The sequence below is a fragment of the Phocoena sinus genome, chromosome 13, assembly GCF_008692025.1.
Source record: "Phocoena sinus isolate mPhoSin1 chromosome 13, mPhoSin1.pri, whole genome shotgun sequence".
Taxonomy (NCBI): Eukaryota; Metazoa; Chordata; class Mammalia; order Artiodactyla; family Phocoenidae; genus Phocoena; species Phocoena sinus.
Window position 1 is genome coordinate 62017575 of NC_045775.1, and position 25648 is coordinate 62043222.

Consider the following 25648-nt stretch of genomic DNA (forward strand, 5'->3'; position numbering starts at 1 on the left):
CCTCAGCAATTTTAATGCTGGAACAACAAAATACACAAGCCACCCTTTGGGAGGATTTCTGACCATAATTTGAAAAGCCCTTGAAATAAGAAAATTGAGATGGATTAGGGGAAGAATAGCAGTACATATTACATATTCCCCATAGGATAAACAAGTATAAATGAACATCATATTCTAACTCTCTAACTCCTATTTTCTATTGAACACTTAACTATAAGCGTCTCCTTCATTTTCTTTCCTAGAGAAATTTTGGCTTCCACATGTAGAAATCATGTAGAAATATTTTTGATAAAATTATTACCCATGCTTCATAATAATGCTAATATTAAGAGCACTTATAATTCCTTTAAACTATCTAAGGAAGGTCGTCCTGAAATTCTTAAAGCTCTTGTCATATTTTCATACTAATAATTGGGGCCTCTTTATGAAATAAGTCTTTCCCTCAGTAAAACTGTATCAGTATTACTACAAGGAGACATCATTGAAAAGTTTACAAGTAAACATACCAACATAATATCATGCATAATTAATTCTGTTGTAAGTAATTTTATAGGGAGTTTTAAACAACCCATGGTCACATCATGAATGTGTAACTCATCTAGCAGCTAACCTAATCATAAACATAGATAAAGAATATCTTGTTGTAACACATCTCACTTTTTCCATTTTTTCAGCTTCACTGAGGTACAATTGAAAACAAAATTATAAGACATTTAAAATACATATTGTGGTGATTTGATATACAAATATATTGTGAAAGGATTTCTTTTCTATCATCTAGTTATTTAACACATTCATCACCTGACATATTTATCTTTTTTTTTTAGTAAGAACATTTAAGTTCTATCCTCTTAGCAAATATTACACAATACAGTATTATCAACTATAGAAACCATGTTTTACATTAGATCCTCAGACCTTATTCCTCTTATAGCTGAAAGTCTGTACCCCTTTTACCAACTTCTCTCTTTTGCCAAACCCACTCTCCCAGTTCCTGGCAACCACTTTTCTACTCTCTGTTTCTATGAGTTTGAATTTTTTTAAGATTCAAATGGCAGGATTTCCTCATTTTACACGACTGAATAATATTCATATATACATCTATATACACACATACACACATATATATGGATATATATATGGAGAATATGTATATAACATTTTCTTTATCCATTTATCTGTTGATGGACACTCAGGTTGTTTCCATATCTTGGCTATTATGATTAATTCTGTAGTGAACATGGAAGTATACATAACTCTTCAAGATAATGATTTCGATTCCTTTTAATACACACTCAGAAGCAGAAATGCCATATCACACAGTAGTTCTATTTTTAATTTCTTGAAGAAGCTCCATACTCTTTTCCATAGTGGCTGTACCAGCTTACATTCCCACCAACAGTGTACAAGGTTCCCTTTTCTCCACATCCTTGCCAGTATATGTTATCTCTTGTATTTTTGATGATAGCCATTCTAACATGTGTTTATCTCAGGTATTATCTCACTGCAGTTTTGACTTGCTTTTATTGAAAAGACTATCCTGTCCTCATTGTATATTCTTGGCCTCTTTGTCATAAATTAATTGACAATATATGCATGGATTTAATACTGGGTTCTCCAATCTGTTCCACTGATCTATGTATCTGTCTGTATGCCAATACCATACTGTTTTGATTACTATAGCTTTATAATATAATTTGAAATCAGGAAGTGTGATGCTTCTAGCTTTGTTCTTCTCTCTCAAGATTGCATTGGCCAGGATCTTTCATATTGTTTTTCTTGGAACAGAAAAAAGAGATCATACCAACAATTTTTATATGTCTTAAAATAAAATAAGCAATATGAATCAAATTGGATTTCTTCTGTTAAATCCATTCTCAAGGGAAGGTACCAATAAATAGGCACAGAGAACAAAATGATCAAAAAAAGGAGATACCATAAACATAAATCATGATTTCAACTCTACCACTTCATATCTAATTAACAACTTCTAGATTTCAAAAGGGTGACATAGATTTGTTTCAGAACTAAAATAATCAAACAATAACAAACTCCCAAAGCATACATGTTGGCCATTATGTCAGAATCTACCATTTTAGTTTAAGATATTGCCCTGCTTAATATTTATTTAAAGCTCACGTGGCAATATAAATGAGTTTCCTAAGGCTCTTTACTCTCCAGAAACTCATCTACCATCAAGTCTTCTTTTGCTCTATAAGAGTGTCATTTTTTCTATTTAATCCAACACTGCATCAAAACTAGTCCTGTGGCCTTGTAAGATGATTATAAAATTGCTAACTACAATAGCAAGGGACAGAAATTCCTCACTAAAATGTAAAGTTAAAAGAAAAAAAAAACTGGACCCAGGACACAGAAAAGAAAGGATAGCTAAATTAAAATTTTTAAATTGCTGTTGATTTCAGCTGCAACCACTCTTTTCTAGACCATATTTAAAAATACTTGCCTGTCAGGTGGTCAACTGAGGAAATAGTCATTTTCATGAATGAAATATAAGGAAGATTTAGTGGACACAGCTGTAGACTGTTTTTAGTTTAAACACCCCAAAATTAGCATTGATATTTGTTTTTCTAAGGAAATCATAAGGACTTATTCTGAAGACCATGTATGACATATGGGAGAAACAAAGTCATGTTAGGTAGAATGCCCCAGCACACCAGAAGCACTTCTACAGTAATGTAGGGCTTTCTCACCTTAAAAGTCGTGGTGCCATATAGTTTGGTGGTGTGGACTATCTCTGGAAGCACATTAGTGATATTGGTGATGAATTCTTCCAAGTACTTACAGGATTTCTCCAAGTGTGTTGTATTGATAATAATCTGGACAAGCTGGAAAATAACAAGAAAATGTAAGAGTAATTTGACTATTCACCCTACGATGAGTGGCTCAGTATGAATCTGATGGTACAACAAAAACAAAAGACATAATGGCAGAGGCCATCTGTATTCTATAAAAAGTTAATGTTAGAGCACAGGCTTAGGTATCACTTCCTCTGTGAAGACTTCCCTGACTTCCCAAAGCAACTTGTATTTCCCCCTAATACAGGGGGAACAATAGGAGCAAGTGTCACTATTTTAAACTTGTCTTCTGTTCAAAATAAAGATTAAACTAAGATCAAAAACTGATAGTGTTTAGCATAGTACGTGGCAATAAATAATTGCCAAATGCATGAAATAAATGAACTCCAATTAAAAGAACAAGAATGACTGAAATGTCAAGAAGTTTCAAAATTAGGCGTGATGAACAAAGGAATGTTGGAACAGGTTACAGTATATTAACAAACTACATTAGTTTGTGTAAGAAAAAAACATGAGCACTGAAGTCAGAGAAAACAGGGAGCAAATACTTATAAAATTACTGATATTGAGAAAGTTACTTAACTTCTCTAAGCCTCTTTCTTTAACCATAAAATGTTAATAATAATTTCTAAATCACAGACTTATTATGAAAATTAAATATTCTTTAGTTAATACTATTTTCCTTTTCTTACAGAGTAGATCCTTAAACAAGGGAGTACTGGTAAGATAAAAACTCATCTATAAATTACTTTGAGAGGAGGATAAGGAAGAATACTACTGTCTGTATAGAATTAAAGTCTATAAAGCACTGCACAATTCATTTTCTTAGATCGCCTCCCAGCAACCAGAAGAAGTAAGTTAAATGGGCATAATTATTACTTCCATTCTACTATAAGAGAAAAAAGAAAAAATGAACTGATTTACTCTAGATCATGTAACATTAAAACTGGGATTCAAATCCAAGTAATCAACCTTCAAGTTATGGAACTCTTTCAGATTTGATGGAGAAATTAAACCTTTTACACACAAGCAAAAGTTAAGAGAATTCAGCACCACCAAACCAGCTTTACAACAAATGCTAAAGGAACTTCTCTAGGCAGGAAACAAAAGAGAAGGAAAAGACCTACAATAATAAACCCAAAACAGTTAAGAAAATGGTAATAGGAACATACATATTGATAATTACCTTAAATGTAAATGGATTAAATGCTCCAACCAAAAGGCATAGACTGGCTGAATGGATACAAAAACAAAACCTATACATATGCTGTCTACAAGAGACCCACTTCAGACCTAGGGACACATACAGACTGAAAGGGAAGGGATGGAAAAAGATATTCCATGCAAATGGAAATCAAAAAAAGCTGGAGTAGCAATTCTCATGTCAAACAGAAGAGACTTTAAAATAAATACTATTACAAGAGACAAAGAAGGACACTACAAAATGATCAAGGTATCAATACAAGAAGATATAACAATTGTAAATATTAATGAACCCAGCGTAGGAGCACCTCAATACATAAGGCAAATGCTAACAGCAATAAAAGGGAAATCAACAGTAACACAGTAATAGCAGGGGGCTTTAACACCTCACTGCCACCAATGGACACATCATCCAAAATGAAAATAAATAAGGAAACACAAGCTTTAAATAACATTAAACAAGTTGGACTTAATTGATACTTATATGACATTCCATCCAAAAACAACAGAATACACTTTTTTCTCAAGTGCTCATGGAACATTCACCAGGATAGATCATATCTTGGGTCACAAATCAAACCTTGGTAAATTTAAGAAAATTGAAATCATATCAGGTATCTTTTGCGACCACAGCACTATGAGACTGCATATCAATTACAGGAAAAAATATGTAAAGAATACAAACACATGGAGGCTAGACAATACACTATTTAATAACCAAGAGATCACTGAAGAAATAAAAGAGGAAATCAAAAAATACCTAGAAACAAATGACAATGAAAATACAACGACGCAAAACCTATGGGATGCAGCAAAAGCAGTTCTAAGAGGGACGTTTATAGCAATACAATCCTACCACAAAAAACAAGAAACATCAGAAATAAACAAGCTAACCTTACACCTAAAGCAACTACAGTAAGAAGAACAAAAAAGCTCCAAAAGTTAGAAGAAGGAAAGAAATCATAAAGATCAGATCAGAAATGAAGTAAAAAGAAATGAAGGAAACAACAGCAAAGATCAATAAAACTAAAAGCTGGTTCTTTGAGAAGATAAACAAAATTGATAAACCATTAGCCAGCCTCATCAACAAAAAAAGGGAGAAGACTCAAATCAACAGAATTAGAAATGAAAAAGAAGAAGTAACAATTGACACTGCAGAAATACAAAGGATCATGAGAGATTACTGCAAGCAACTATAAGCTAATAAAATGGACAATCTAGAAGAAATGGACAACTTCTTAGAAAAGCACAATATTCCAAGACTGAACAAGGAAGAAATAGAAAATATAAACAGACCAATCATAAGTTTGAAATTGAAACTGTGATGAAAAATCTTCCAACAAACAAAAGCCCAGGACTAAATGGCTTCACAGGTGAATTCTACCAAACATTTAGAGAAGAGCTAACACCTATACTTCTCAAATTTTTCCAAAATAGAGCAGAGGGAGGAACGCGCCAAAACTCATTATACAGGGCCACCATCTCCCTGATACCAAAACCAGACAAAGATGTCACAAAAAAAGAAAATTGCAGGCCAATATCAATGATAAACATATATGCAAAAATCCTCAACAAAATACTAGCAAACAGAATCCAACAACACATTAAAAGGATCCTATACCATGATCAAGTGGGGTTTATCCCAAGAATTCAAGGATTCTTCAATATACACAAATTAATTAATGTGATAAAACATATTAACAAACTGAAGGAGAAAAACCATATGATCATCTCAATAGATGCAGAAAAAGCTTTTGACAAAATTCAACACCCATTTATGATAAAAAACTCTCTAGAGAGTGGCATAGAGGGAACCTACCTCAACATAATAAAGACCATATATGACAAACCCACAGCCAACATCGTTCTGAATGGTGAAAAACTGAAAGCATTTCCTCTAAGAACAGGAACAAGACAAGGTTGCCCACTCTCACCATTCTTATTCAACATAGTTTTGGAAGTTTTAGCCACAGCAATCAGAGAAGAGGAAGAAATAAAAGGAATCTAATTCAGGAAAGAAGTAAAATGTCACTGTTTGCAGATGACATGGTACTATACACAGAGAATCCTAAAGATGCAACCAGAAAACCACTAGAGCTAATGGATGAATTTGGTAGAGTAGCAGGATACAAAATTAATGCACAGAAACCTCTTGCTTTCCTATACACCAATGATGAAAAATCTGAAACAGAAATTAAGGAAACACTGCCATTAACCACTGCAACAAAAAGAATAAAATACCTAGGAATAAACCTACATAAGGAGACAAAAGACCTGCATGCAGAAAAATGTAAAACACTGATGAAAGAAATTAAAGATGATACAAATAGATGGAGAGATATACCATGTTCTTGGATTGGAAGAATCAACATTGTGAAAATGAGTCTACTACCCAAAGCAATCTACAGATTCAGTGCAATCCCTATCAAACTACCACTGGCAGTTTTCACAGAACTAGAACAAAAAATTTCACAATTTGTATGGAAACACAAAAGACCCCGAATAGCCAAAGCAATCTTGAGAAAGAAAAATGGTGCTGGATAAATCAGGCTCCCTGAGTTCAGACTACACTACAAAGCTACAGTAATCAAGACAGTATGGTACTGGCACAAAAACAGAAATATAGATCAATGGAACAGGATAGAAAGCCCAGAGATAACCCCACACACATATGGTCACCTTATATTTGATAAAGGAGGCAAGAAGATACAATGGAGAAAATACAGCCTCTTCAGGAAGTGGTGCTGGGAAAACTTGACAGCTACGTATAAAAAAATGAAATTAGAACACTTCCTAACACCATACACAAACATAAACTCAAAATGGATTAAAGACCTAAATGTAAAGCCAGACACTATAAAACTCTTAGAGGAAAACATAGGAAGAACACTCTTTGACATAAATCACAGCAAGATCTTTTTAGGTCCACCTCCTAGAGAAATGGATATAAAAACAAAAATAAACAAATGGGACCTAATGAAACTTAAAACCTTTTGCACAGCAACAGAAACCATAAACAAGACGAAAAGACAACCCTCAGAATGGGAGAAAATATTTGCAAACAAAGCAACTGACAAAGGATTAATCTCCAAAATATACAAGCAGCTCATGCAGCTCAATATCAAAAAAACAAATAACCCAATCCAAAAACAGGCAGAAGACCTAAATAGACATTTCTCTGAAGAAGATATACAGATGGCCAACCAACACATGAAAGAATACCCAACATCACTAATCATTGGACAAATGCAAATCAAAACTACAATGAGGTATCACCTCACACCAGTCAGAATAGCCATCACCAAAAAGCCTACAAACAATAAATGCTGGAGAAGGTGCGGAGAAAAGGGAACCCTCTTGCACCGTTGGTGGGAATGTAAATCTCCAGCCACTATGGAGAACAGTATGGAGGTTCCTTAAACAACTAAAAGTAGAACTACCATATGACCAAGCAATCCCACTCCTGGGCATATCCCTTAGAAAACCATAATTCAAAAAGAGTCATGTACCACAATATTAATTGCAGCATTATTTACAAGAGCCAGGATATGGAAGCAATTTAAGTGTCCGTCGACAGATGAATGGATAAAGAAGATGTGGAGATATGTACAATGGAATATTACTCAGCTATAAAAAGAAACGATACTGAGTTATTTGTAGTGAGGTGGATGGACCTAGAGTCTGTCATTCAGAGTGCAGTAAGTCAGGAAGAGAAAAACAAATATCATATGCTAACACATATATATGGAATCTAAAATTTTTAAAAACTGGTTCTGAAGAACCTAGGTGCAGGACGGGAATAAAGTAGCAGATGTAGAGAACAGACTTGAGGACACAGGGAGGGAGAAGGGTGAGCTGGGACGAAGTGAGAGAGTAGTATTTACATATATACACTACCAAATGTAAAATAGACAGCTCTTGGGAAGCAGCTATATAGCACAGGGAGATCAGCTGGGTGTTTTGTGACCACCTAGCAGGGTGGGATAGGGAGGGTAAGAGGGAGACGCAAGAGGGAGGGGATATGGGGATATATGTATACACATAGCTGATTCACTTTGTTTTACAGCAGAAACTAATATAACATTGTAAAGCAGTTATAATCCAATAAAGATGTTTAAAAAATAGTTTGAATTTAGAGACTTTGAGTTTTGGACACAAATTCCATCACCTATAAAATTACCCAAAACATCAGCTTTTTAACTTTAGAGATAAAAAAACACCCACCAAAATAAGCAATTCCTCACCTTCTTCCTTTCAATATGTTTCTCCTTCAGAGGAGGACAAAATTTTTAATATTTAAATTTAAAAATTTAAATTGTCTACATTAAATCACTCTTCTTCATGAGTGGGAAGGTGGCTAGTGGCAAGGTTGTCATGAGAGGGAAGCCAGAAAAGTAAGAGAGTTAATTTGGGGAACTGAAAATTTTCTATTTTAAAATGAGCATTACCTATAGGGAACACATTCTATCTATCAAAAGAAATCCTAATAATAAGGAGGAATCATGTCATGTTATAGAAATAAAAAACAGTGGCAGTCAAAGAGAAAATTGTCGTGTTTTGCAGGATATTGGCAGTTAAAAAAAAAAATAAAGAGGCAGCTTCACTGGGTACAGTAGTAATTTCCCATGACTTTTTAAAGATCTGTCAACACAAAAGATCACCATGAATTACATCAATTGGCTGTCAGTCACTTATGAAATGTTTCATTGCTGAGCATAGAATAGACTATTAAAACACTCTAGGATTACAGTAGATACCATGTCATTTTCAAAGGGAATATTGTCTGTTAATGAGGTCTAAGTGATCTCTACTCCTGAATGACAGCTAACCAAAATCCTTAAAACGGCATTTACAAATGTGAAGCCAGATGCTTTGGGGGTAATTTTGAACTTAAGGGTCAAATGAAGCAATTTCAAGTATCAACTTCCATCAGAGTTTGAGCTCCTTTGATATTTCTAGCCCCTACTTCCCCCTCTCTTACAAAAATATATCACTGTAGCCATCCAAACTGTCCTTATCGTTTCAAGGACATGGAACTAACAATGTATTAAGATATTGGTTATATCTTATATAAAGTGGAGTTCTGTGAAACCTGTCCAGAAGAAAAGAAAACACTATAAAGCAAACACACACCTCTCACAGCTAAATGACAGAAGTCACTTAGGCTAAAAACCATTAAGAAGCAGAAATTTTTTGTCTTTCCTTCCTAGTATCAGAGAGAATCTAATAAGAAAGGCACAGACTAGACTGTGGAAGTCACTTCTTTTCCAACCCTGCTCCGATTACCACAGCAGAGTCTGAACCATGATCACAGAAGATATTCGTATTTTTGACCAACTGCAGGGAAAAAAAAGGCTTCATGTTCTTTAATAGTTCAAAACTAAGCCCTAAATTCCACAAATTTAGGTGTCCATTCCCAATTATAAATTACTTCTGGGGTATACACATCTACTTGTAATTAGGATGAGTATTATCTTGTTTCCCAAATCAGAGAATTTAGTACATTGAAGCTCCGAATAGACTAATCCAAACCAAGAAAATGACTCTTCTCCACACCATCAATGCCTCTCAAATAGTGATTTGCAGGAAGCTGAAGAACTAAATAACAGCCTTGGTTCTCATTCACAAAAATAAGCTATCCATAAGACTTCAAGGAATTTTATCTCCATTTCACCCCAGCAAGGGTATTAAAAGCTGTGTCAGCTACTCATTTTATACCCTATCCAAGGCAAATACATAAACTGCTAAAATACTTGGAACTCCTGGTTGCAAATTCAAAGGTCTAGTACAGAGCTCATATTTGAAAAGACTTACATATAAAATGTTTTAAAATATTAGGAATATCACTGCTGTTAACAATTGGGGATGAAGACAAATGGTATGTGGGAGATATGGTCATCAATCCAGACTATAATAAAAACAAAGGGTTAATACAAATCATTGGTCATTTATTCAGGTCTTCTGGGGCATTATTATAATCATAAAATTATAAGTATTCAAAATGGTGTCACTACCAGGACCTCTAAATTTCTTTAACTTTGCCCTAAGAACCTACTTACCTACTTTCTTTTTTTTCTTTCTTCTCTCTTTCATTAATTAATAACTCCTATGTGCCATGGAACTGGGATAGAGCTGTCCACAGTTATACACAAGACAAAGTCCCTGGCTTCATGGATATTACAGTAAACACATACACATATAAACAAATAGTATGATGGCAGGTGGTAATAAAACACTGGAAATAGAAGGGAGGATAAAGAGTTACATGGGGATGTTAGATCTGAGCTATTTTGAGATAGGGTGGTCAAGGAGGGCTCCTTAAGGAAATAACATTTGAGTAGGGACTTAAGTGAAGGTATTCTGCTATCATCTGTAATAAATTAATTCTTTTAAATCTAATTTATATTTTAAGACTTTCTATCAATACATTCTTCACAAAGAACCAGAGTATCCTTTGATTCATTGTAAACCTTCCAAATTTAACTAATTCTCTGATATTCTGAGATTAATAAACTAGTGGTTTATCTCCTTTCTCTCCATGATATCATTTTCAAATTAGTCTGGTGAAAAAGCAAAGGTTTAGAAAAAAAGAAATCTTATTTTAAAACTTACTTCAAATCTTTTTTTTTAATTTATAGTTGATATACAATGTTATATTAGTTTCAGGTGTACAGCAAAGTGATTAAGTTATACATACTTATATATATATTTTCAGATTCTTTTCCCATATATTGATAGGTTATTACAGAGTATTGAGTAGAGTTCCCTGTGCTATATAGCAGGTCCTTGTTGATTATCTATTCTACATATAGTAGTGTGTATACGTTAATCCCAATCTCCTCATTTATCCCTCCCCCTCAACTTTCCCCTCTGGTAACCATAAGTTTCTAAGTCTGTGAGTCTGTTTCTATTTTGTAAGTAAGTTCATTTGATTCATTTTTTAGATTCCACATATAAGTGATATCATATGGTATTTGCCTTTGTCTGACTTCCTTCACATAGTAGGATAATCACTAGGTCCATCCTTGTTGCTGCAAATGGCATTATTTCATTATTTTTATGGCTGAGTAATATTCCATTGTATAAATATACCACATCTTCTTTATCCATTCATCTGTTGATGGACATCTAGTTTGCTTCCATGTCTGGGCTATTGTAAATAGTGCTGCTATAAACACTGGGGTGCACGTATCTTTTCAAAGTATGGTTTTCTCTGGATGTATGTCCAGGAGTGGGATGCAGGATCATATGGTAGCTCTATTTTTAGTTTTTTAAGGAACCTCCATACTGTCCTCCATAGTGCTGTACCAATTTATATTCCCACCAACGGTGTAGGAGGGTTCCTTTTTCTCCACATTCTCTCCAGCATTGATTAATTGTAGACTTTTTGATCTTTTTTTTTTTTTTGACGTACACGGTCCTCTCACTGTTGTGGCCTCTCCCATTGCGGAGCACAGGCTCTGGATGCGCAGGCCCAGTGGCCATGGCTCATGAGCCCAGCTGCTCCGTGGCATGTGGGATCCCCCTGGACCGGGGCACAAACCCGTGTCCCTTGCATCGGCAGGCGGACTCTTAACCACTGCGCCACCAGGGAAGCCCATAAATATCATTTTTATGCTCCCAACTTTTTATCTCCCAGCCGAACTGCCTTCTCAAACTCTAAACTCATACATACAACTGTTAACTCAGTATCTCAAACTGTATGTCTAATAAACACTACAAATTGAATATGTCCAAAACCAAATTCCCAATCTTCCTCCACCCCAAATTTAGCTCTAGTTGAAGATTTTGCCATCATAGCACATGGTATATGCAACCTTCTAGCTGATCAGATAAAAAAAATTGAGGGGTTATCTTCAATTCCTTTCTTGCTTCCTTTACTTTTAACCATCAGGAAACTATGCTGGCTCTACAGTCCAAATAGGACCACTTGTCACCACCTCTATCACCCAAGTTTCCATCAAGTCTTGCTGGATTACTGTCATAGCTTCCTAACTGGTCTCCCTGCTTATACCCTACAGTTTATTCTTAATACCACAGTCAATGTGATCCTTTTTGAATATGTCAGATGATGCCACTAATCAAATGCTGCCATGGCTCCCATTTCATACAAAATAAAAGCCAAACTCTTTATAATGGCCTACCATGTACCCCTGGTACCTCTCTGATCTAATCTACTGTTTCTCTTCCCCTTACTCACTCCATTCCAGCTACCCCAGCTTCCTTATTATGCCCTAAACTTGCCAATAACTTAACTACCTTCAGACCTTTGCTCTAGTTCTAACTTCTGTCAAAAATGCTCTTTTCTGGGCTTCCCTGGTGGCGCAGTGGTAGAGTCCGCCTGCCGATGCAGGGGACATGGGTTCGTGCCCCGGTCCGGGAAGATCCCACATGCCGCGGAGCGGCTGGGCCCGTGAGCCATGGCTGTTGAGCCTGCGCATCCGGAGCCTGTGCTCCTGCAACGGGAGAGGCCACAACAGTGAGAGGCCCGCGTACCGCAAAAAAAAAAAAAAAAAAAAAAAAATGCTCTTTTCCCTTCAATAATAACTTACTGTCAAGATGTTGCTCTTTTTGGGGCTTCTCTGGTGGCGCAGTGGTTGAGAGTCTGCCTGCTAATGCAGGGGACACGGGTTCGAGCCCTGGTCTGGGAAGATCCCACATGCCGCGGAGCAGCTGGGCCCGTGAGCCACACCTACTGAGCCTGCGCGTCTGGAGCCTGTGCTCCGCAACAAGAGAGGCCGCGGTAGTGAGAGGCCCGCGCACCGTGATGAAGAGTGGCCCCCGCTCGCCGCAACTAGAGAAAGCCCTCGCACAGAAAAGGAGACCCAACACAGCCAAAAATAAAAATAAATTAATAAAAAAAAAAAAGATGTTGCTCTTTTTAATAAGACCAACCTTGAACCTCCACCAGACTCCTGATTTCCTTAACCCAGGTTCTTTCTCTTTCTCCAAAGCATTCACGACCTTTTATCATACTAGATGATTTACTTATTTATTTTCTGTACCATTTATTACCTGTTTTCTGCCACTAGAATATAAGCAAGAATCTCTTTTGTTGATGTTCTTGTTGTTTACTTATTTATTCTTAAGACTTAGATCAGTACCTGTCACATAGTAGGCACTCAATAAATATTGTAAAGTTAATTAACAGGACATCTTGTTCTAATCTTCTGACTTCTCTTATTTGAAAAACTCCATTTCTATACTAGCCCTAACAACCACTGTTTACCTGCCCAGATCTCTTTCTTAGTAATAGGCAATATGCACTGAGTATTTACTGTGAACCAGGCACTATTCTAAGCACTTTACATGTTCATTTAATCTTCACAGCAATCCTATGAAATACATGCTACTATTGTCCCCATTTTACACATAAAGCCAAGCAATCTTCCCAAGAACACATTTATTAAGGGGAGAACCAGAACTGAAACCTGGGCAGTCTGCTTTAGAACATATACTCTTGACTGACCTTCTTCTCACAGACTTGGAAGAAGCAGCCCTAGGAAAACAGCTGTGTCTGCTGACTGAACTAGAGATCATCACTTAGGGTCTGAGAATACAAGGCATTCAAGTTACAGTAGGTGGTAGAACTGAAAGGTAATGTAGAGTTGGCTTAACATGGGGAAGTAAAGAAGCCATGAGAAAAGCATGAAAGCCAGTATATAGAGAGAAAGAGATAAAAGAATAGAGCATATGGACAGAAAAAATAAGAGATAAGATACCATATAACCTCAAATCAAGACAGGCAGAAAGACATTAGCTTATACAAACTTTTAAATACTAAAAGAATTATTTATCTGGTAACCAGAAATAGGATTCTGTGAGTTTTGAGTGCTTATAATACTTTTATCATTTGAGTGGATATCTGCTCCCTGTTACAAAATCACCTCTAACTAGAACAATTTCGATGTTACTATGGACCTCCTGTAAAAACCTCTATCTTTGTTATGACAGAATAATTAAATCAATATGGAAAGTAGTACACTATAGTAAAAGTGAGTAAGTTTGGGGAAAAAAATAACCTGAACTTAGGTCTCATTTCTATCATTTTGCTAGCTTGGGCGTTCTCCTTGAACTTTAATTACATCTTCTATAAAATGGAAATAATAACACATGCCCAGCCTGCTTCAAATGTTATTGTAATAAATAAGGTGATTATCTGTGAATGGACACTGAAGAATATAAATTGTTCCACAAACACTGCTGATTACTGATGATGATTCCAGATGTGAAATCACTTTAGTTACCTATAAAGAAGGATATAATGTCCTCCCTTTCATAAAAGGTGAATAATAGAGTTAGTCAAAGATTTACTGGTTGGTGATGGAAAAAATCACTGGTTTTGTACGTGTCTATACAGGTACACACCACCATCATAGCCAAAATAAATAAACTTGTGTGGATGTTCCTTCATTCATATGTAAAGATTTTGATAACAAAAGTATTTTTGCCGAAACAGATCCAATGACTTAGGAATAACATTTAGCATTCACTGAAATTATGTCAAGAACTCTGATACAGTATTTCTTGATAAGCTCCTACTGCTTCTTCCTATTGTTACTTGATCTGTACAGTGTCTTTGAAATGGACAATGGAGTCAGGAAAACTGAAGAACTGAGGAGTTAGGTCTTCTTTTAAGATGCTACAGTAAATCAATGGCATAGTCACAACTAAATTCCAGAGTCTTCTGTGTCCAAAGCTGTTTCTATCACACCATGTTCCTGCTATGCTACTTGTTTAAAATGGATTTATTTTTGTACACCTGAAACTAACACAATATTGTAAATCAACTATACTTAAATAAAAGTAAATTAATTAAATAAAATGGCTTTTAAGAGATTGATAAATCAAATGGCCTAAGAAGAATTATATCAAGAGTTTTAATGTAGAGGTAGTTCATAAAATAAATTTTCTGTCCTACTTGGGATTCAGAAAAGGAGAACAGAATAATCTACAAAAGCATAAGAACCTCCAAATTTTCAATCCAACTTTGCTTTTCTGTAGCATTCCTGATTACAAAAGAAGTTAGCCTATTCTCAGACACATAATGGCAATGCTTAATATTTCTACACCAGGCAAGAGAAACGAAGCTCTGCAAAATGAGGGGATTGTCCAAATAATGTCGAATGTGACTTTAAATTGTAAAAAAAAAGTTGGTTATAAGTAGAATTCAATCACTGCCAATGTCCCATATTATAATACAGTATTTAATAGTGTTTTTAAATCTTAACACAGGAAAAGAAACAATCATTCCAAAATCAGAAATAGATGTTCACCTGTCTTCCAGCTGTACTCATCTATGGGTCAGTATCGTTAACCACTTACTGACGTTCATCCTTGATAATGTATATCTGAAAATGTCAATTTTTCCTAGACCAACTGACTTTGAAACTATACCACCTCTAAAAACAGATGACCAACAGCCCTTCCCTTCACCTGTGAAGAAAATTCCTCCAAGCTCTCTCACACTTGGCACTCTAATTTCCATAAAATGAGAGGCTGAGGCTCCCATACAAACCTGGGTTTCTAAGAGAAGAGAAATGTCGCATCTTTCTAAGTTTTAGGACTTACGCCAATGCATCAAATCTTCAGTTTGCCAAGATACTGTTCTCAACCTATGTACAATAACCCTCCACCCTTTGTGAGATTGTGTAAGCTTCCACAGAAATGTAATGACTGCCCTTCTCTCACATTTCCTCAATCCCAAATCCCCAGACTTACATGCTAATAAAGAGTAATTTACCACTCATACACGCGATGTATCTCAAAAACAAAATCTAACGCTAACCAGTGACTATGAATGCCAATATCCCTGGCATCAATGACTTACGTAGACAAAATGTGATTTCATGCTGTATGCTGTATTTGAACTGCCATTATTTTAAATAGGACACTGATGTTGACTCTATTCTCCAACTAACAATTTTTTAATATAATCAATGGCAAATAATACAAATTTAACCCAACAACCTCAGAAAGGAGAACCAGTTAAACTAGAGAAGACAATGAGAGAGAGAAAAAAAGTGACTTTTCCAAAAAATAATGGCTTTCTCCAAGGCACTGAATGAAAAACACAAGGAATTTATTTTGTACTTTCACCGTGAGTCCATCAGAAAGAACATGATAGAGCACATAGAAAATTATAATTAATTCACACACAAGCCCCAGAGCTTAGGACATCTGTTCACAAATTGCCTTGGCTGCCTCCCATAAGAGCAGCTTTACCTCAGTAAGTCCAATATTCTTCCTTTTAATGACATTCTGCAGAGAGCTGCTCAGAGTCCTAGTTAGCAACAGGTTTGTAGATTTACGAATCATGTCATCAACTTCAGTTGAACTGAAAAGGAAATGTCAAGAGTCAATCATACCGGGTAGGAAAATTATTTTGCAAACAAACAATGTGCCAGTGGTACTCATGGTAATAATAATAATGATAATAATGGCAACAAGAAATAACATTTATTGTATATCAGAAATTAGATTCCAAGTATTTTAATGTATCAAAATTCATTTAACCTTCATAATAACCATATGAATTAGTTTTAGTATTATCTCTACAGATGAGGAAATGAAGGTAAAGAGAAGTTAAGTAACCTGCTGAAGGTCACACAGTGAGTAGATAGCAAAAAAGGATTTTAATACAGGCAGTGTAGCTCTAAAGGCTACAGTATTTAAATACTATGCTATACTGCATCTCAGGACAGAGTTCTCTAACATGATTCTGTATTCTGAAACCATTATTTCTCCCATACATTCAAGTTCCTTCCCAGTTAATATTTATAATTTTTCAACCTGATCTCTTTGTAGACTTTCTGCACAATTAGCTGATAAAGTCCCTAAAAAAAAAAATATGTATCTCTGCTCCTATGTCATCATCTTTCATATAATGTCTATTTAGCTCTCATTCCAAAATGAATGTTTCAAGCCAATAGTTAACTTTTTTTGGACTTTTAAAAAAGTGATTTACAAGATTTTATAATTTTCAGGTGCACAACATAATGAATAAAAAAATTTAAAGATTATACTCCATTTAAAGTTATAAAATATGGGCGATATTGCCTGTACTATATAATATATCCTTGTAACTTATTTGTTTTGTACATAGTAGTTTGTACTTCTTAATCCTCTACCTCTATCTTGCCCCTCCTCTCTCCCCTCTCCTCACTGGTAACCACTGACTTTGAAACTAAACCAGTAGTTTAATTCTGCATAAATGTTTTATAACCCTTATTATTCCAAAAATTATCAATAATGACATTTTCTATTCAGTAAAGGAAACTAAACGTAAAAAAAATGATTCCAAAGCTATCTTTATATGCAAAGTTTAAAAAAGAAAACAACAATCTTGCAACCAACAAATGAAATTCTAGACCTATACATCCTTCATAAGCCCCTGAAAGCATCACTCAAGATGGTTTCTATAAAAGATATCCTTTTGAGACAAATATTTCTTCAATAATAAAGTCACTATTGTAATGATACTTCTTTATCAAGAAATAAATGTAAAGATTTGTGAGCAGTTCTTTTTCAATAACTTATTGCTTGTGAACAATGGTCACAAATTTTATCTCATTGATTTTTTTCTACAGAATAAAATCAGAGGCTTAGTATAGTTCAATTAAAAATCTTAAAATACTAAATATACAGGCTAGCTACATTGTCATGCTATGTGGAAGACAAAAATATTAGAAATAAATAAGACTACAGAATGCAAGGAATTCAGTTAGGAAATTCAGTTAGAAAAAACGATACCTCAAAATATTTTTACAGGGTCCATGTAAAGATATATTTAATTGAACAATAACCTCTGGCCTATTGCTACCCTTTCAAAAACTATTACTGAATTTAAAACTTCATTCCAAAAATATATAAGGTGCTGGGCATTGTGTTGATGGAATATTGAAATTACAGTGGTGAAGAAATAGTCATGGTTCCTACATTCATATGTTAAACTCATAATTATATCATATCAATTGTAATATGAGTTATGAATAAGTACAGGTTGCTATAAAAGTGATTAACACAGGTGTCCAAAATAATCTGGTGCCCCTGATATTAATCACTCTCCTGGCATCTCTACTTATTACTTATTTCTATTATGCTTTACGAAGATCTAGTAGAAGTTCCATTCTTGGATATGATGTAGAAGATTGAGAAAAACTGTCACTACCTTCAAAAGCACAAGAAAGCTAGATCTAAGCTAAAAGCTGTATATTCCTTTAATGTTAATGAAGTATAATTAACACAAAAAATGTATAACTGAATTAAATTGCATACTGGGATAAAGCCCTTGAAAGATAAGCAAAGAGTAGCAGCTACTTTCATATCTAAGGCCAATTGCCTAATCTGGGTACACATAGATGAGGGAGTGAAATACTTATACGCTGAGAGACTTTGGTGGGACAAAAAAAAAAAATCATCCAACCCCTTAACAGTGTGGGCTGCTATTACAGATTGGAATCTTGGAAGAGCCCCCAAACAAAAATAATAGGAGAGAGTTGCACAACAACTCTCGCCTATAAGAATTCTGTTCCATAAGAAATGGTAGGGGTAGTGCTAGAAATCAGAGAGAAGTCTTGCAAATTTTGAAAGGGATTTAGATTCCAAGGCTCTACTCGAATTCAATCCAAAGGAGAGTAAAAACTAACTAAAGCTGAAACCCAGCCCAACTCAAATCCTGTTAAAATAAAAGATAAGCCCCTGGATAAAAGCTTTGGAATTTCAGAGGCTTAAAGACAAAAAGACTTCTACCATAGCATTTGTAGAACTGAAAATCAGAAGTAATTTGAAACTAATAAAAACTGAGACTCACATTCAGTTCACTCAAGTAATGATGAAATCTGAATGATACATCAAGTAGCTAGGAATTGCAGAAGAGGAAGAAATGAGAAAAGAGACATATATAAGGATAAATTGGCAACATCACCTCCAAACCTAATAAAAGATCTCAACCCACAGATCTCAGAAGTTTAACAAAACCCCAACACAATTAATGCAAATAAAACCTCACACAGGAAAATCACAGTTAAATTGCAAAATGCAAAGACAAAGAGGAAACCTTAAAGGCAACCAGAGAAGAAAGGCAATACAGTTAGAGGAACAAAAATAAGAATAATGGCTTATTCCTCTTCAGAAACAATGAAAGCAAACAGAGGAATAACATCTTTAAAGTGTGGGGAAAGGGAGGACTGCCAGCCTAGAATTCTACATCTTAAAAAATATATTTTTGAAAACAGATGAAAAAATATTTTTACACAAACAAAAGCTAAGAAAATCTAAACCAGCAGATATACACTAAAAGAAGAGCTAGAAGAAATTTTTCACACTGAAGGAAAATGATACCAAAGGGTAACACAGATCTGTAAGAAAGAAGGACAAGGCTTGGAAATAGCAAATATGAGGATAAATATAATGAACTACTTCTCTTTCTTGAATTTTAAAATACTATCAAATGTTCAAACACAAACAGTAACATATTTTAGTGTTTAAAAACAAGTGTATAGGGCTTCCCTGGTGGCGCAGTTGTTGAGAGTCTGCCTGCCGATGCAGGGGACACGGGTTCATGCCCCGGTCCAGGAAGATCCCACATGCCACGGAGTGGCTAGGCCCGTGAGCCATGGCCACTGAGCCTGCGTGTCCGGAGCCTGTGCTCCGCAACGGGAGAGGCCACAACAGTGAGAGGCCCACACACCGCAAAAAAAAAAAAAATAAAAAATAAAAAATAAAAAAAAAAAAAAAAAAAACAAGTGTATAAGTAAGTATATGCCAACAATATCAGAAAAGGAAGTGAAAAGATAAATTACACTATACTGCTGTAAGATTCTTAAATTACATGTAACTGTGATAAGTTAAGGATACACACTATAATTCCCAGAGCAAACACACAAACAGATAATAAATAAAACTAAAAGTTATACTCCAGTAAGCCAATACGGAAACTAAGTCATAATACTAATAAAACTTAATCGAGAAGCAGGAAGGAAAAAAGGAAAAAAAGGAGCAAAAAAAAAAAATGAATGGAACAAATAGAAAAACAACAGCAAGATGAAAGGTTTAAATCCAAACAAATCACTAAATATATTAATGTAATGGAATAAACATTCCAATTAGGCAGAATGAATAAAAAACCAATACCAAACTACTTGTTGATTCAAAATGACACACATTTAAATACAAGGAGCATGTCTAGATCTTACTGTCAAGATGCCATTCAGCACTAAAAAGAACTGAGCTCCTTGAAAAAATGAATAATATCGTGCTTAAGTTAGGAAATGTCCCCAAAGTGATAAGAACACATCAACAAGGCACAGGAGCCAGCTTGAAGTGGCTCACACTAGCTACATCTGGGACAATTTGAGTATCAAAATGAATAAGGTCATTAAAGGAATAACCCAACTGAATGAAGTAAGAATCCATGAATCTGATATGATATAGGAAATGATAGGTAGGTAGGTAGGTAGCTAGCTAGCTGTATAGATAGATAATGGGGAAGGACTCCTTAATATGGAATGCCAAGTAATACATATAAAAGGAATTAAAAAAATAAATTAGTTAAAATCATATATTAATGATTATTAGAGAAAAAAACTGATTTCAGGCAAGAATCACTAATGAATACTATAAGAGGGAAAGAAGTGAAGGACATCTGGTAACTAAAAAAATAAATACATGGTCTCAACGTATTTCAAAACAAACAGTACTTATTACAAAAGGAAAAATTATAACTATATGGAGAAAACAGACAACATCTTAAATAGTTAATCAAAATTAACATAAACCATAAGGGCTTAAAATACTACATACACACACACATACAGAGAGACAGACAAAGAGAGAGGGAGGAAGTAATAAAGCAAACATGGCAAAAAGTCAAAAATTGGAGAATTTCATTTCATCACATTTTCGAAATTCTTCCTTAATGTTGAAATTATTTGAAAATAACATGATAAAAAAAGAAGAAAATGTTATAAGTAATAGAACAGACAAATGTATACCATAAAAGAAAGTAATGGTTATATTAATGTTAGGCAAAGAAGACAATGATTATTTTAATTTTTAACACAGATAAAGAGGGACATTTCACAAAATTAAAAGGATGAATACAATAAGAAGATATAACAATCAAACTGTTTATGAACTTAAAAAGATATATTCAAAATAAATGAAGCAAACTTGAGAGATCACACAAAAAAATAGACAAATCTACAATCATAGCTGGATAGTTTAACACGCCTCAGTAATTGACAGAAAAAGTAGACCTAAAAAGGGAAGGATACAGAAAATTTGTACAATACTATTAATAAACTTAGTCTGTCATTTAGAGAATACAACACTCAACAACTACAGAATACACATTCTATTCAAGTGTACAGGAACACTGTTGTAATTGGATTTAAATTTACCACCTTGATGGTTGATTTCTGTTTGTTCTACCTGTTCTATATCCCATTTAACTCTTGTTGACTGTTTTTAGGTTGAGTGTTCTTTTTATGATTCCTTTTATCCTCATTATTGGCTTATTACTTTCACCTGTTTCATGTTTTTTTGACCATTTTTTCAGTGGTTGCTATACGTTACACTATATATAGAGAGAGAATATAACAGAATATATTTTCAAATAATATACCACTTCATGTATAATGTAAAAACCTTAAACAGTAAATCAAATTCCTCTCTCATGTCATTTGTCCTATTATTACCATACATTTACTTTTACATTTACTTTTCCTTTACTAGACACTGTTACTATTTTTCCTTTACACAAGCAATTTTCTTTAAGAGCAATTAAAAATAAAGGCATGATATTAGAAATGACAGAACAGGGGACTTCCCTGGTGGCGCAGTGGTTGAGAATCTGCCTGCTAATGCAGGGGACACGGGTTCGAGCCCTGGTCTGGGAAGATCCCACATGCCGCCGAGCAATTAGGCCCCTGAGCCACAGCTACTGAGCCTGCGCGTCTGGAGCCTGTGCTCTGCAACAAGAGAGGCCACGACAGTGAGAGGCCTGCACGCCGTGATGAAGAGTGGGCCCCGCTCGCCACAATTGGAGAAAGCCCTCGCACAGAAACGAAGACCCAACACAGCCAAAAATAAATAAATAATTAAATTTTAAAAAAAAAGAAATGACAGAACAGGAAGTCCTGCACATATATCCCTTCTCAGCAACAATAATTTGGCAGCCAAGCAGAGACAAAAGTACTCTTGTGGAACTCTGGATTCAGGAAAGAAGATTGTAAAATCTGGCAGAGCCCAAGACTAAGGAGGGTTGCTTTCAGAAGGCAAGCCCAAACTCAAGCAGGTGGCATACTTGCTAACCATAGTCCTAGCTACAGACACAGGAACCGACTCTGGCCCCTGACCACCCACGGACACAGCCTGTTTGGCCTTTCCATCATCACCATCTGCCAAAGGATGCAGTAACAGGCATCCAGGGTAACAGGGTAATAGGCCCACCAAACTCAGTTCTACCTGTAAACACTGAATTGTTCCATGACCCAACTCCAGACCCTATTAGCTGCCAACCCTGCCTGCATATGACTGGGTAGAGACATGCCTGCCCATGAACCTAGGCAAGTTCTCCAACCTCAGTCTGATTGCAAATATTAAAAAAATCCCTGTAACTTGACCCCATGTTCACATAGCCACAAACCAGGAGTACTCCAGTCCACTCAGGGACCTGTCGGGCCACATACCCTTCCATGAACCTGGAGGTAGTGCCACCAACCTCAAATCTGACCATAGATATTGAAGTGCCCCATGACCTCACTCCAGCCCCTTGTAGCCATGGATGGGAGGCAGTCCTGCCTGCCCAGGGATCCAGCAGGAGACACGCTCATATGTGCCCCTAGAGATAGGCCCACTGACCTCAGTCTCATTGTGGATCTTGAAGTGTCTCTGGAATCTGGCACCAGCCACTCCCAACTATGGTCCAAGAGAAACCCTATTTGCCCAGAAACGCACCACAAGGAATCCCCATAAGCACCCCCAGATGAATCCCTCAATGCAATTACGCAGCTGCAATCTATCAGTCATTCTAATTGTGAAACCTGAAGTGGTCCTGTGTTTTGACTCCAGACCCTTTCAGACATGGTATAGGAATAGTCCTACAACCCAGGGACCTGGAGGGAGACACATAACTCCATGCCCCCAAAGACAAGCACAAAGGCAGAGCCATCAACACAAAGCTACATGGATCACAAAGACTTGACAAACCACCTGACACCACCAAACAAACCAAATAATGTTCTAGTAATGAATCCCAAAGAAACAGAGACATACAAACTGTCTAATAAAGAATCTGAAATATCATCTTAAGCCCAATAATATGCAAGAAAACAAAGAAAGACAAGAAAATTAAATCTGGAACACTATGCACAAACAAAAAGAGAAGGTTAATAAAGATATAGAAACCATAAAAGAGAACCAAACTGAAATCCTGGAGCTGAAGTATACAATGATAGAACTGAAAAATTCAGCAGAGAGCTTCAAGAGAAGACTAAGTCATACAGAAGAAAGAATCAGGGAATTAGAAGACAGGCCATTTGATATCAGAAAGAGGAGCAAAGAGAAAACATAAATAAAGAAAGCATAGGGACCTATTGATTACCATTAAAAAACCAAATATACACATTATGGGAATCCCAGAAAAAGAAGAAAGAAAAAGAGAAAGATTACTTAACGAAATTATAGCTGGAAGAGACCTTCAAGATGGTGGGGGATTAAGACGTGGAGATCACCTTCCTCCCCACAAATACATCAGAAATACATCTACATGTGGAATAACTCCTAAAGAACACCTACTGAATGCTTGCAGAAGACCTCAGACAGCCCAAAACGCAAGAAACTCCCCAAGTTCCTGGGTAGTGCAAAAGAAAAAACAGAGACAAAAGAAAAGGGATGGGACCTGCACCTGTGGGAGGGAGCTGTGAAGGAGGAAAAGTTTCCACACACTAGGAGCCCCTTCACTGGCGGAGATGGGGGCTGGCAGGGGGGAAGCTTCAGAGCCACAGAGAAAAGCACAGCAACAGGGGTGCAGAGGACAAAGCAGAGAGATTCCCGCCCAGAGGATCGGTGCCGACCAGCACTCACCAGGCAGAGAGGCTTCTCTGCTCACCTGCCAGGATGGATGGGGGCTGGGAGCTGAGGCTCCGGCTTTGTAGGTCAGATCCCAAGGAGAGGACTAGGATTGGCTGTGTGAACACAGCCTGAAGGGGGCTAGTGCACCACAGCTAGCCGAGAGGGAGTCTGGGAAAAAGTCTGGACCTGCCTAAGAGCCAACAGACCATCGTTTCGAGGTGCACGAGGAGAGGCGAGTCAGAGCACCGCCTAAATGAGCTCCAGAGACGGGTGCGAGCCGTGCAGACACCAGAGATGGGCATAAAACGCTAAGGATGCTGCTGCAGCCACCAAGAAGCCTCAATACATAAGGCAAATACTAACAGCCAAAAAACGAGAAACTGACAGTAACACAATCATAGTAGAGGACTTTAACACCACACTTTCACCAATGGACAGATCATACAAAATGAAAATAAGTAAGGAAACACAAGCTTTAAATGACACATTAAACAAGGTGGACGTAATGGATATTTCTAGGACATTCCATCGAAAAACAACAGAATACACATTCATCTCAAGTGCTCATGGAACATTCTCCAGGATAGATCATATCTTGGGTCACAAATCAAGCCCTGGTAAAGTTAAGAAAATTGAAATCGTTATCAAATACCTTTTCCAACCACACACTATGAGCCAAGATATCAATTACAGGAAAAAATCTGTAAAAACTACAAACACATGGAGGCTAAATAATATACTACTTAATAACCAAGAGATCACTGAAGAAATCAAAAAATACCTAGAAACAAGTAACAATGAAAACACGACAACCAAAAACCTACGGGATGCAGCAAAAGCACTTCTAAGAGGGAAGTTTATAGTAATACAATCCTACCTCAATAAACAAGAAACATCTCAAATAAACAAGTTAACCTTATGCCTAAAGCAATTAGAGAAAGAACAAAAAAAACCCCAAAGTTAGCAGAAGGAAAGAAATCATAAAGTTCAGATCAGAAATAAGTGAAAAAGAAATAAAGGAAACAATAGCAAAGCTCAGTAAAACTAAACGCTGGTTCTTTGAGAAGATAAACAAAATTGATAAACCATTAGCCAGTCTCATCAAGAAAAAAATGTGAGAAGACTCAAATCAATAGAATTAGAAATGAAAAAGGGGAAGTAGCAACTGACACTACAGAAATACAAGGATCATGAGAGATTACTACAAGCAATTACATGCTAACAAAATGGACAACCTGGAAGAAATTGACAAATTCTTAGAAAAGGACAACCTTCCGAGACTGAACCAGGAAGAAATAGATATACACAGACCAATCACAAACACTGAAATTGAGACTGTGATTAAAAACCTTCCAACAAACAAAAGCCCAGGACCAGAGAGCTTCACAGGCGACTTTTACCAAACATTTAAAGAGCTAAAACATATCTTTCTCAAACTCTTCCAAAATAGAGCAGAGGAAGGAACACTCCCAAACTTGTTCTATGAGTCCACCATTACCCTGATAACAAAACCAGACAAAGATGTCACAAAGAAAGAAAACTACAAGGCAATA

General features: G+C 36.0%; 1 protein-coding gene across 6 annotated transcripts in view; it reads right to left on the reverse strand.

The window, feature by feature from the left end:
- EXOC6B (exocyst complex component 6B) overlaps positions 1 to 25648 on the reverse strand; it is a 729400-nt gene that overhangs the window by 290835 nt on the left and 412917 nt on the right. For all 6 annotated transcript variants that reach the window (XR_004352738.1, XM_032652455.1, XM_032652454.1 and 3 more), the window contains 2 exons: positions 16245 to 16356; positions 2712 to 2846 (listed from right to left, as the gene is read on the reverse strand). Coding sequence is in view for 5 of the 6 variants with exons in the window: in XM_032652455.1 (XP_032508346.1) it covers positions 2712 to 2846; positions 16245 to 16356 (247 nt within the window). In the remaining variant the exon portion in view is untranslated. The remainder of the gene's footprint in view (positions 1 to 2711; positions 2847 to 16244; positions 16357 to 25648) is intronic.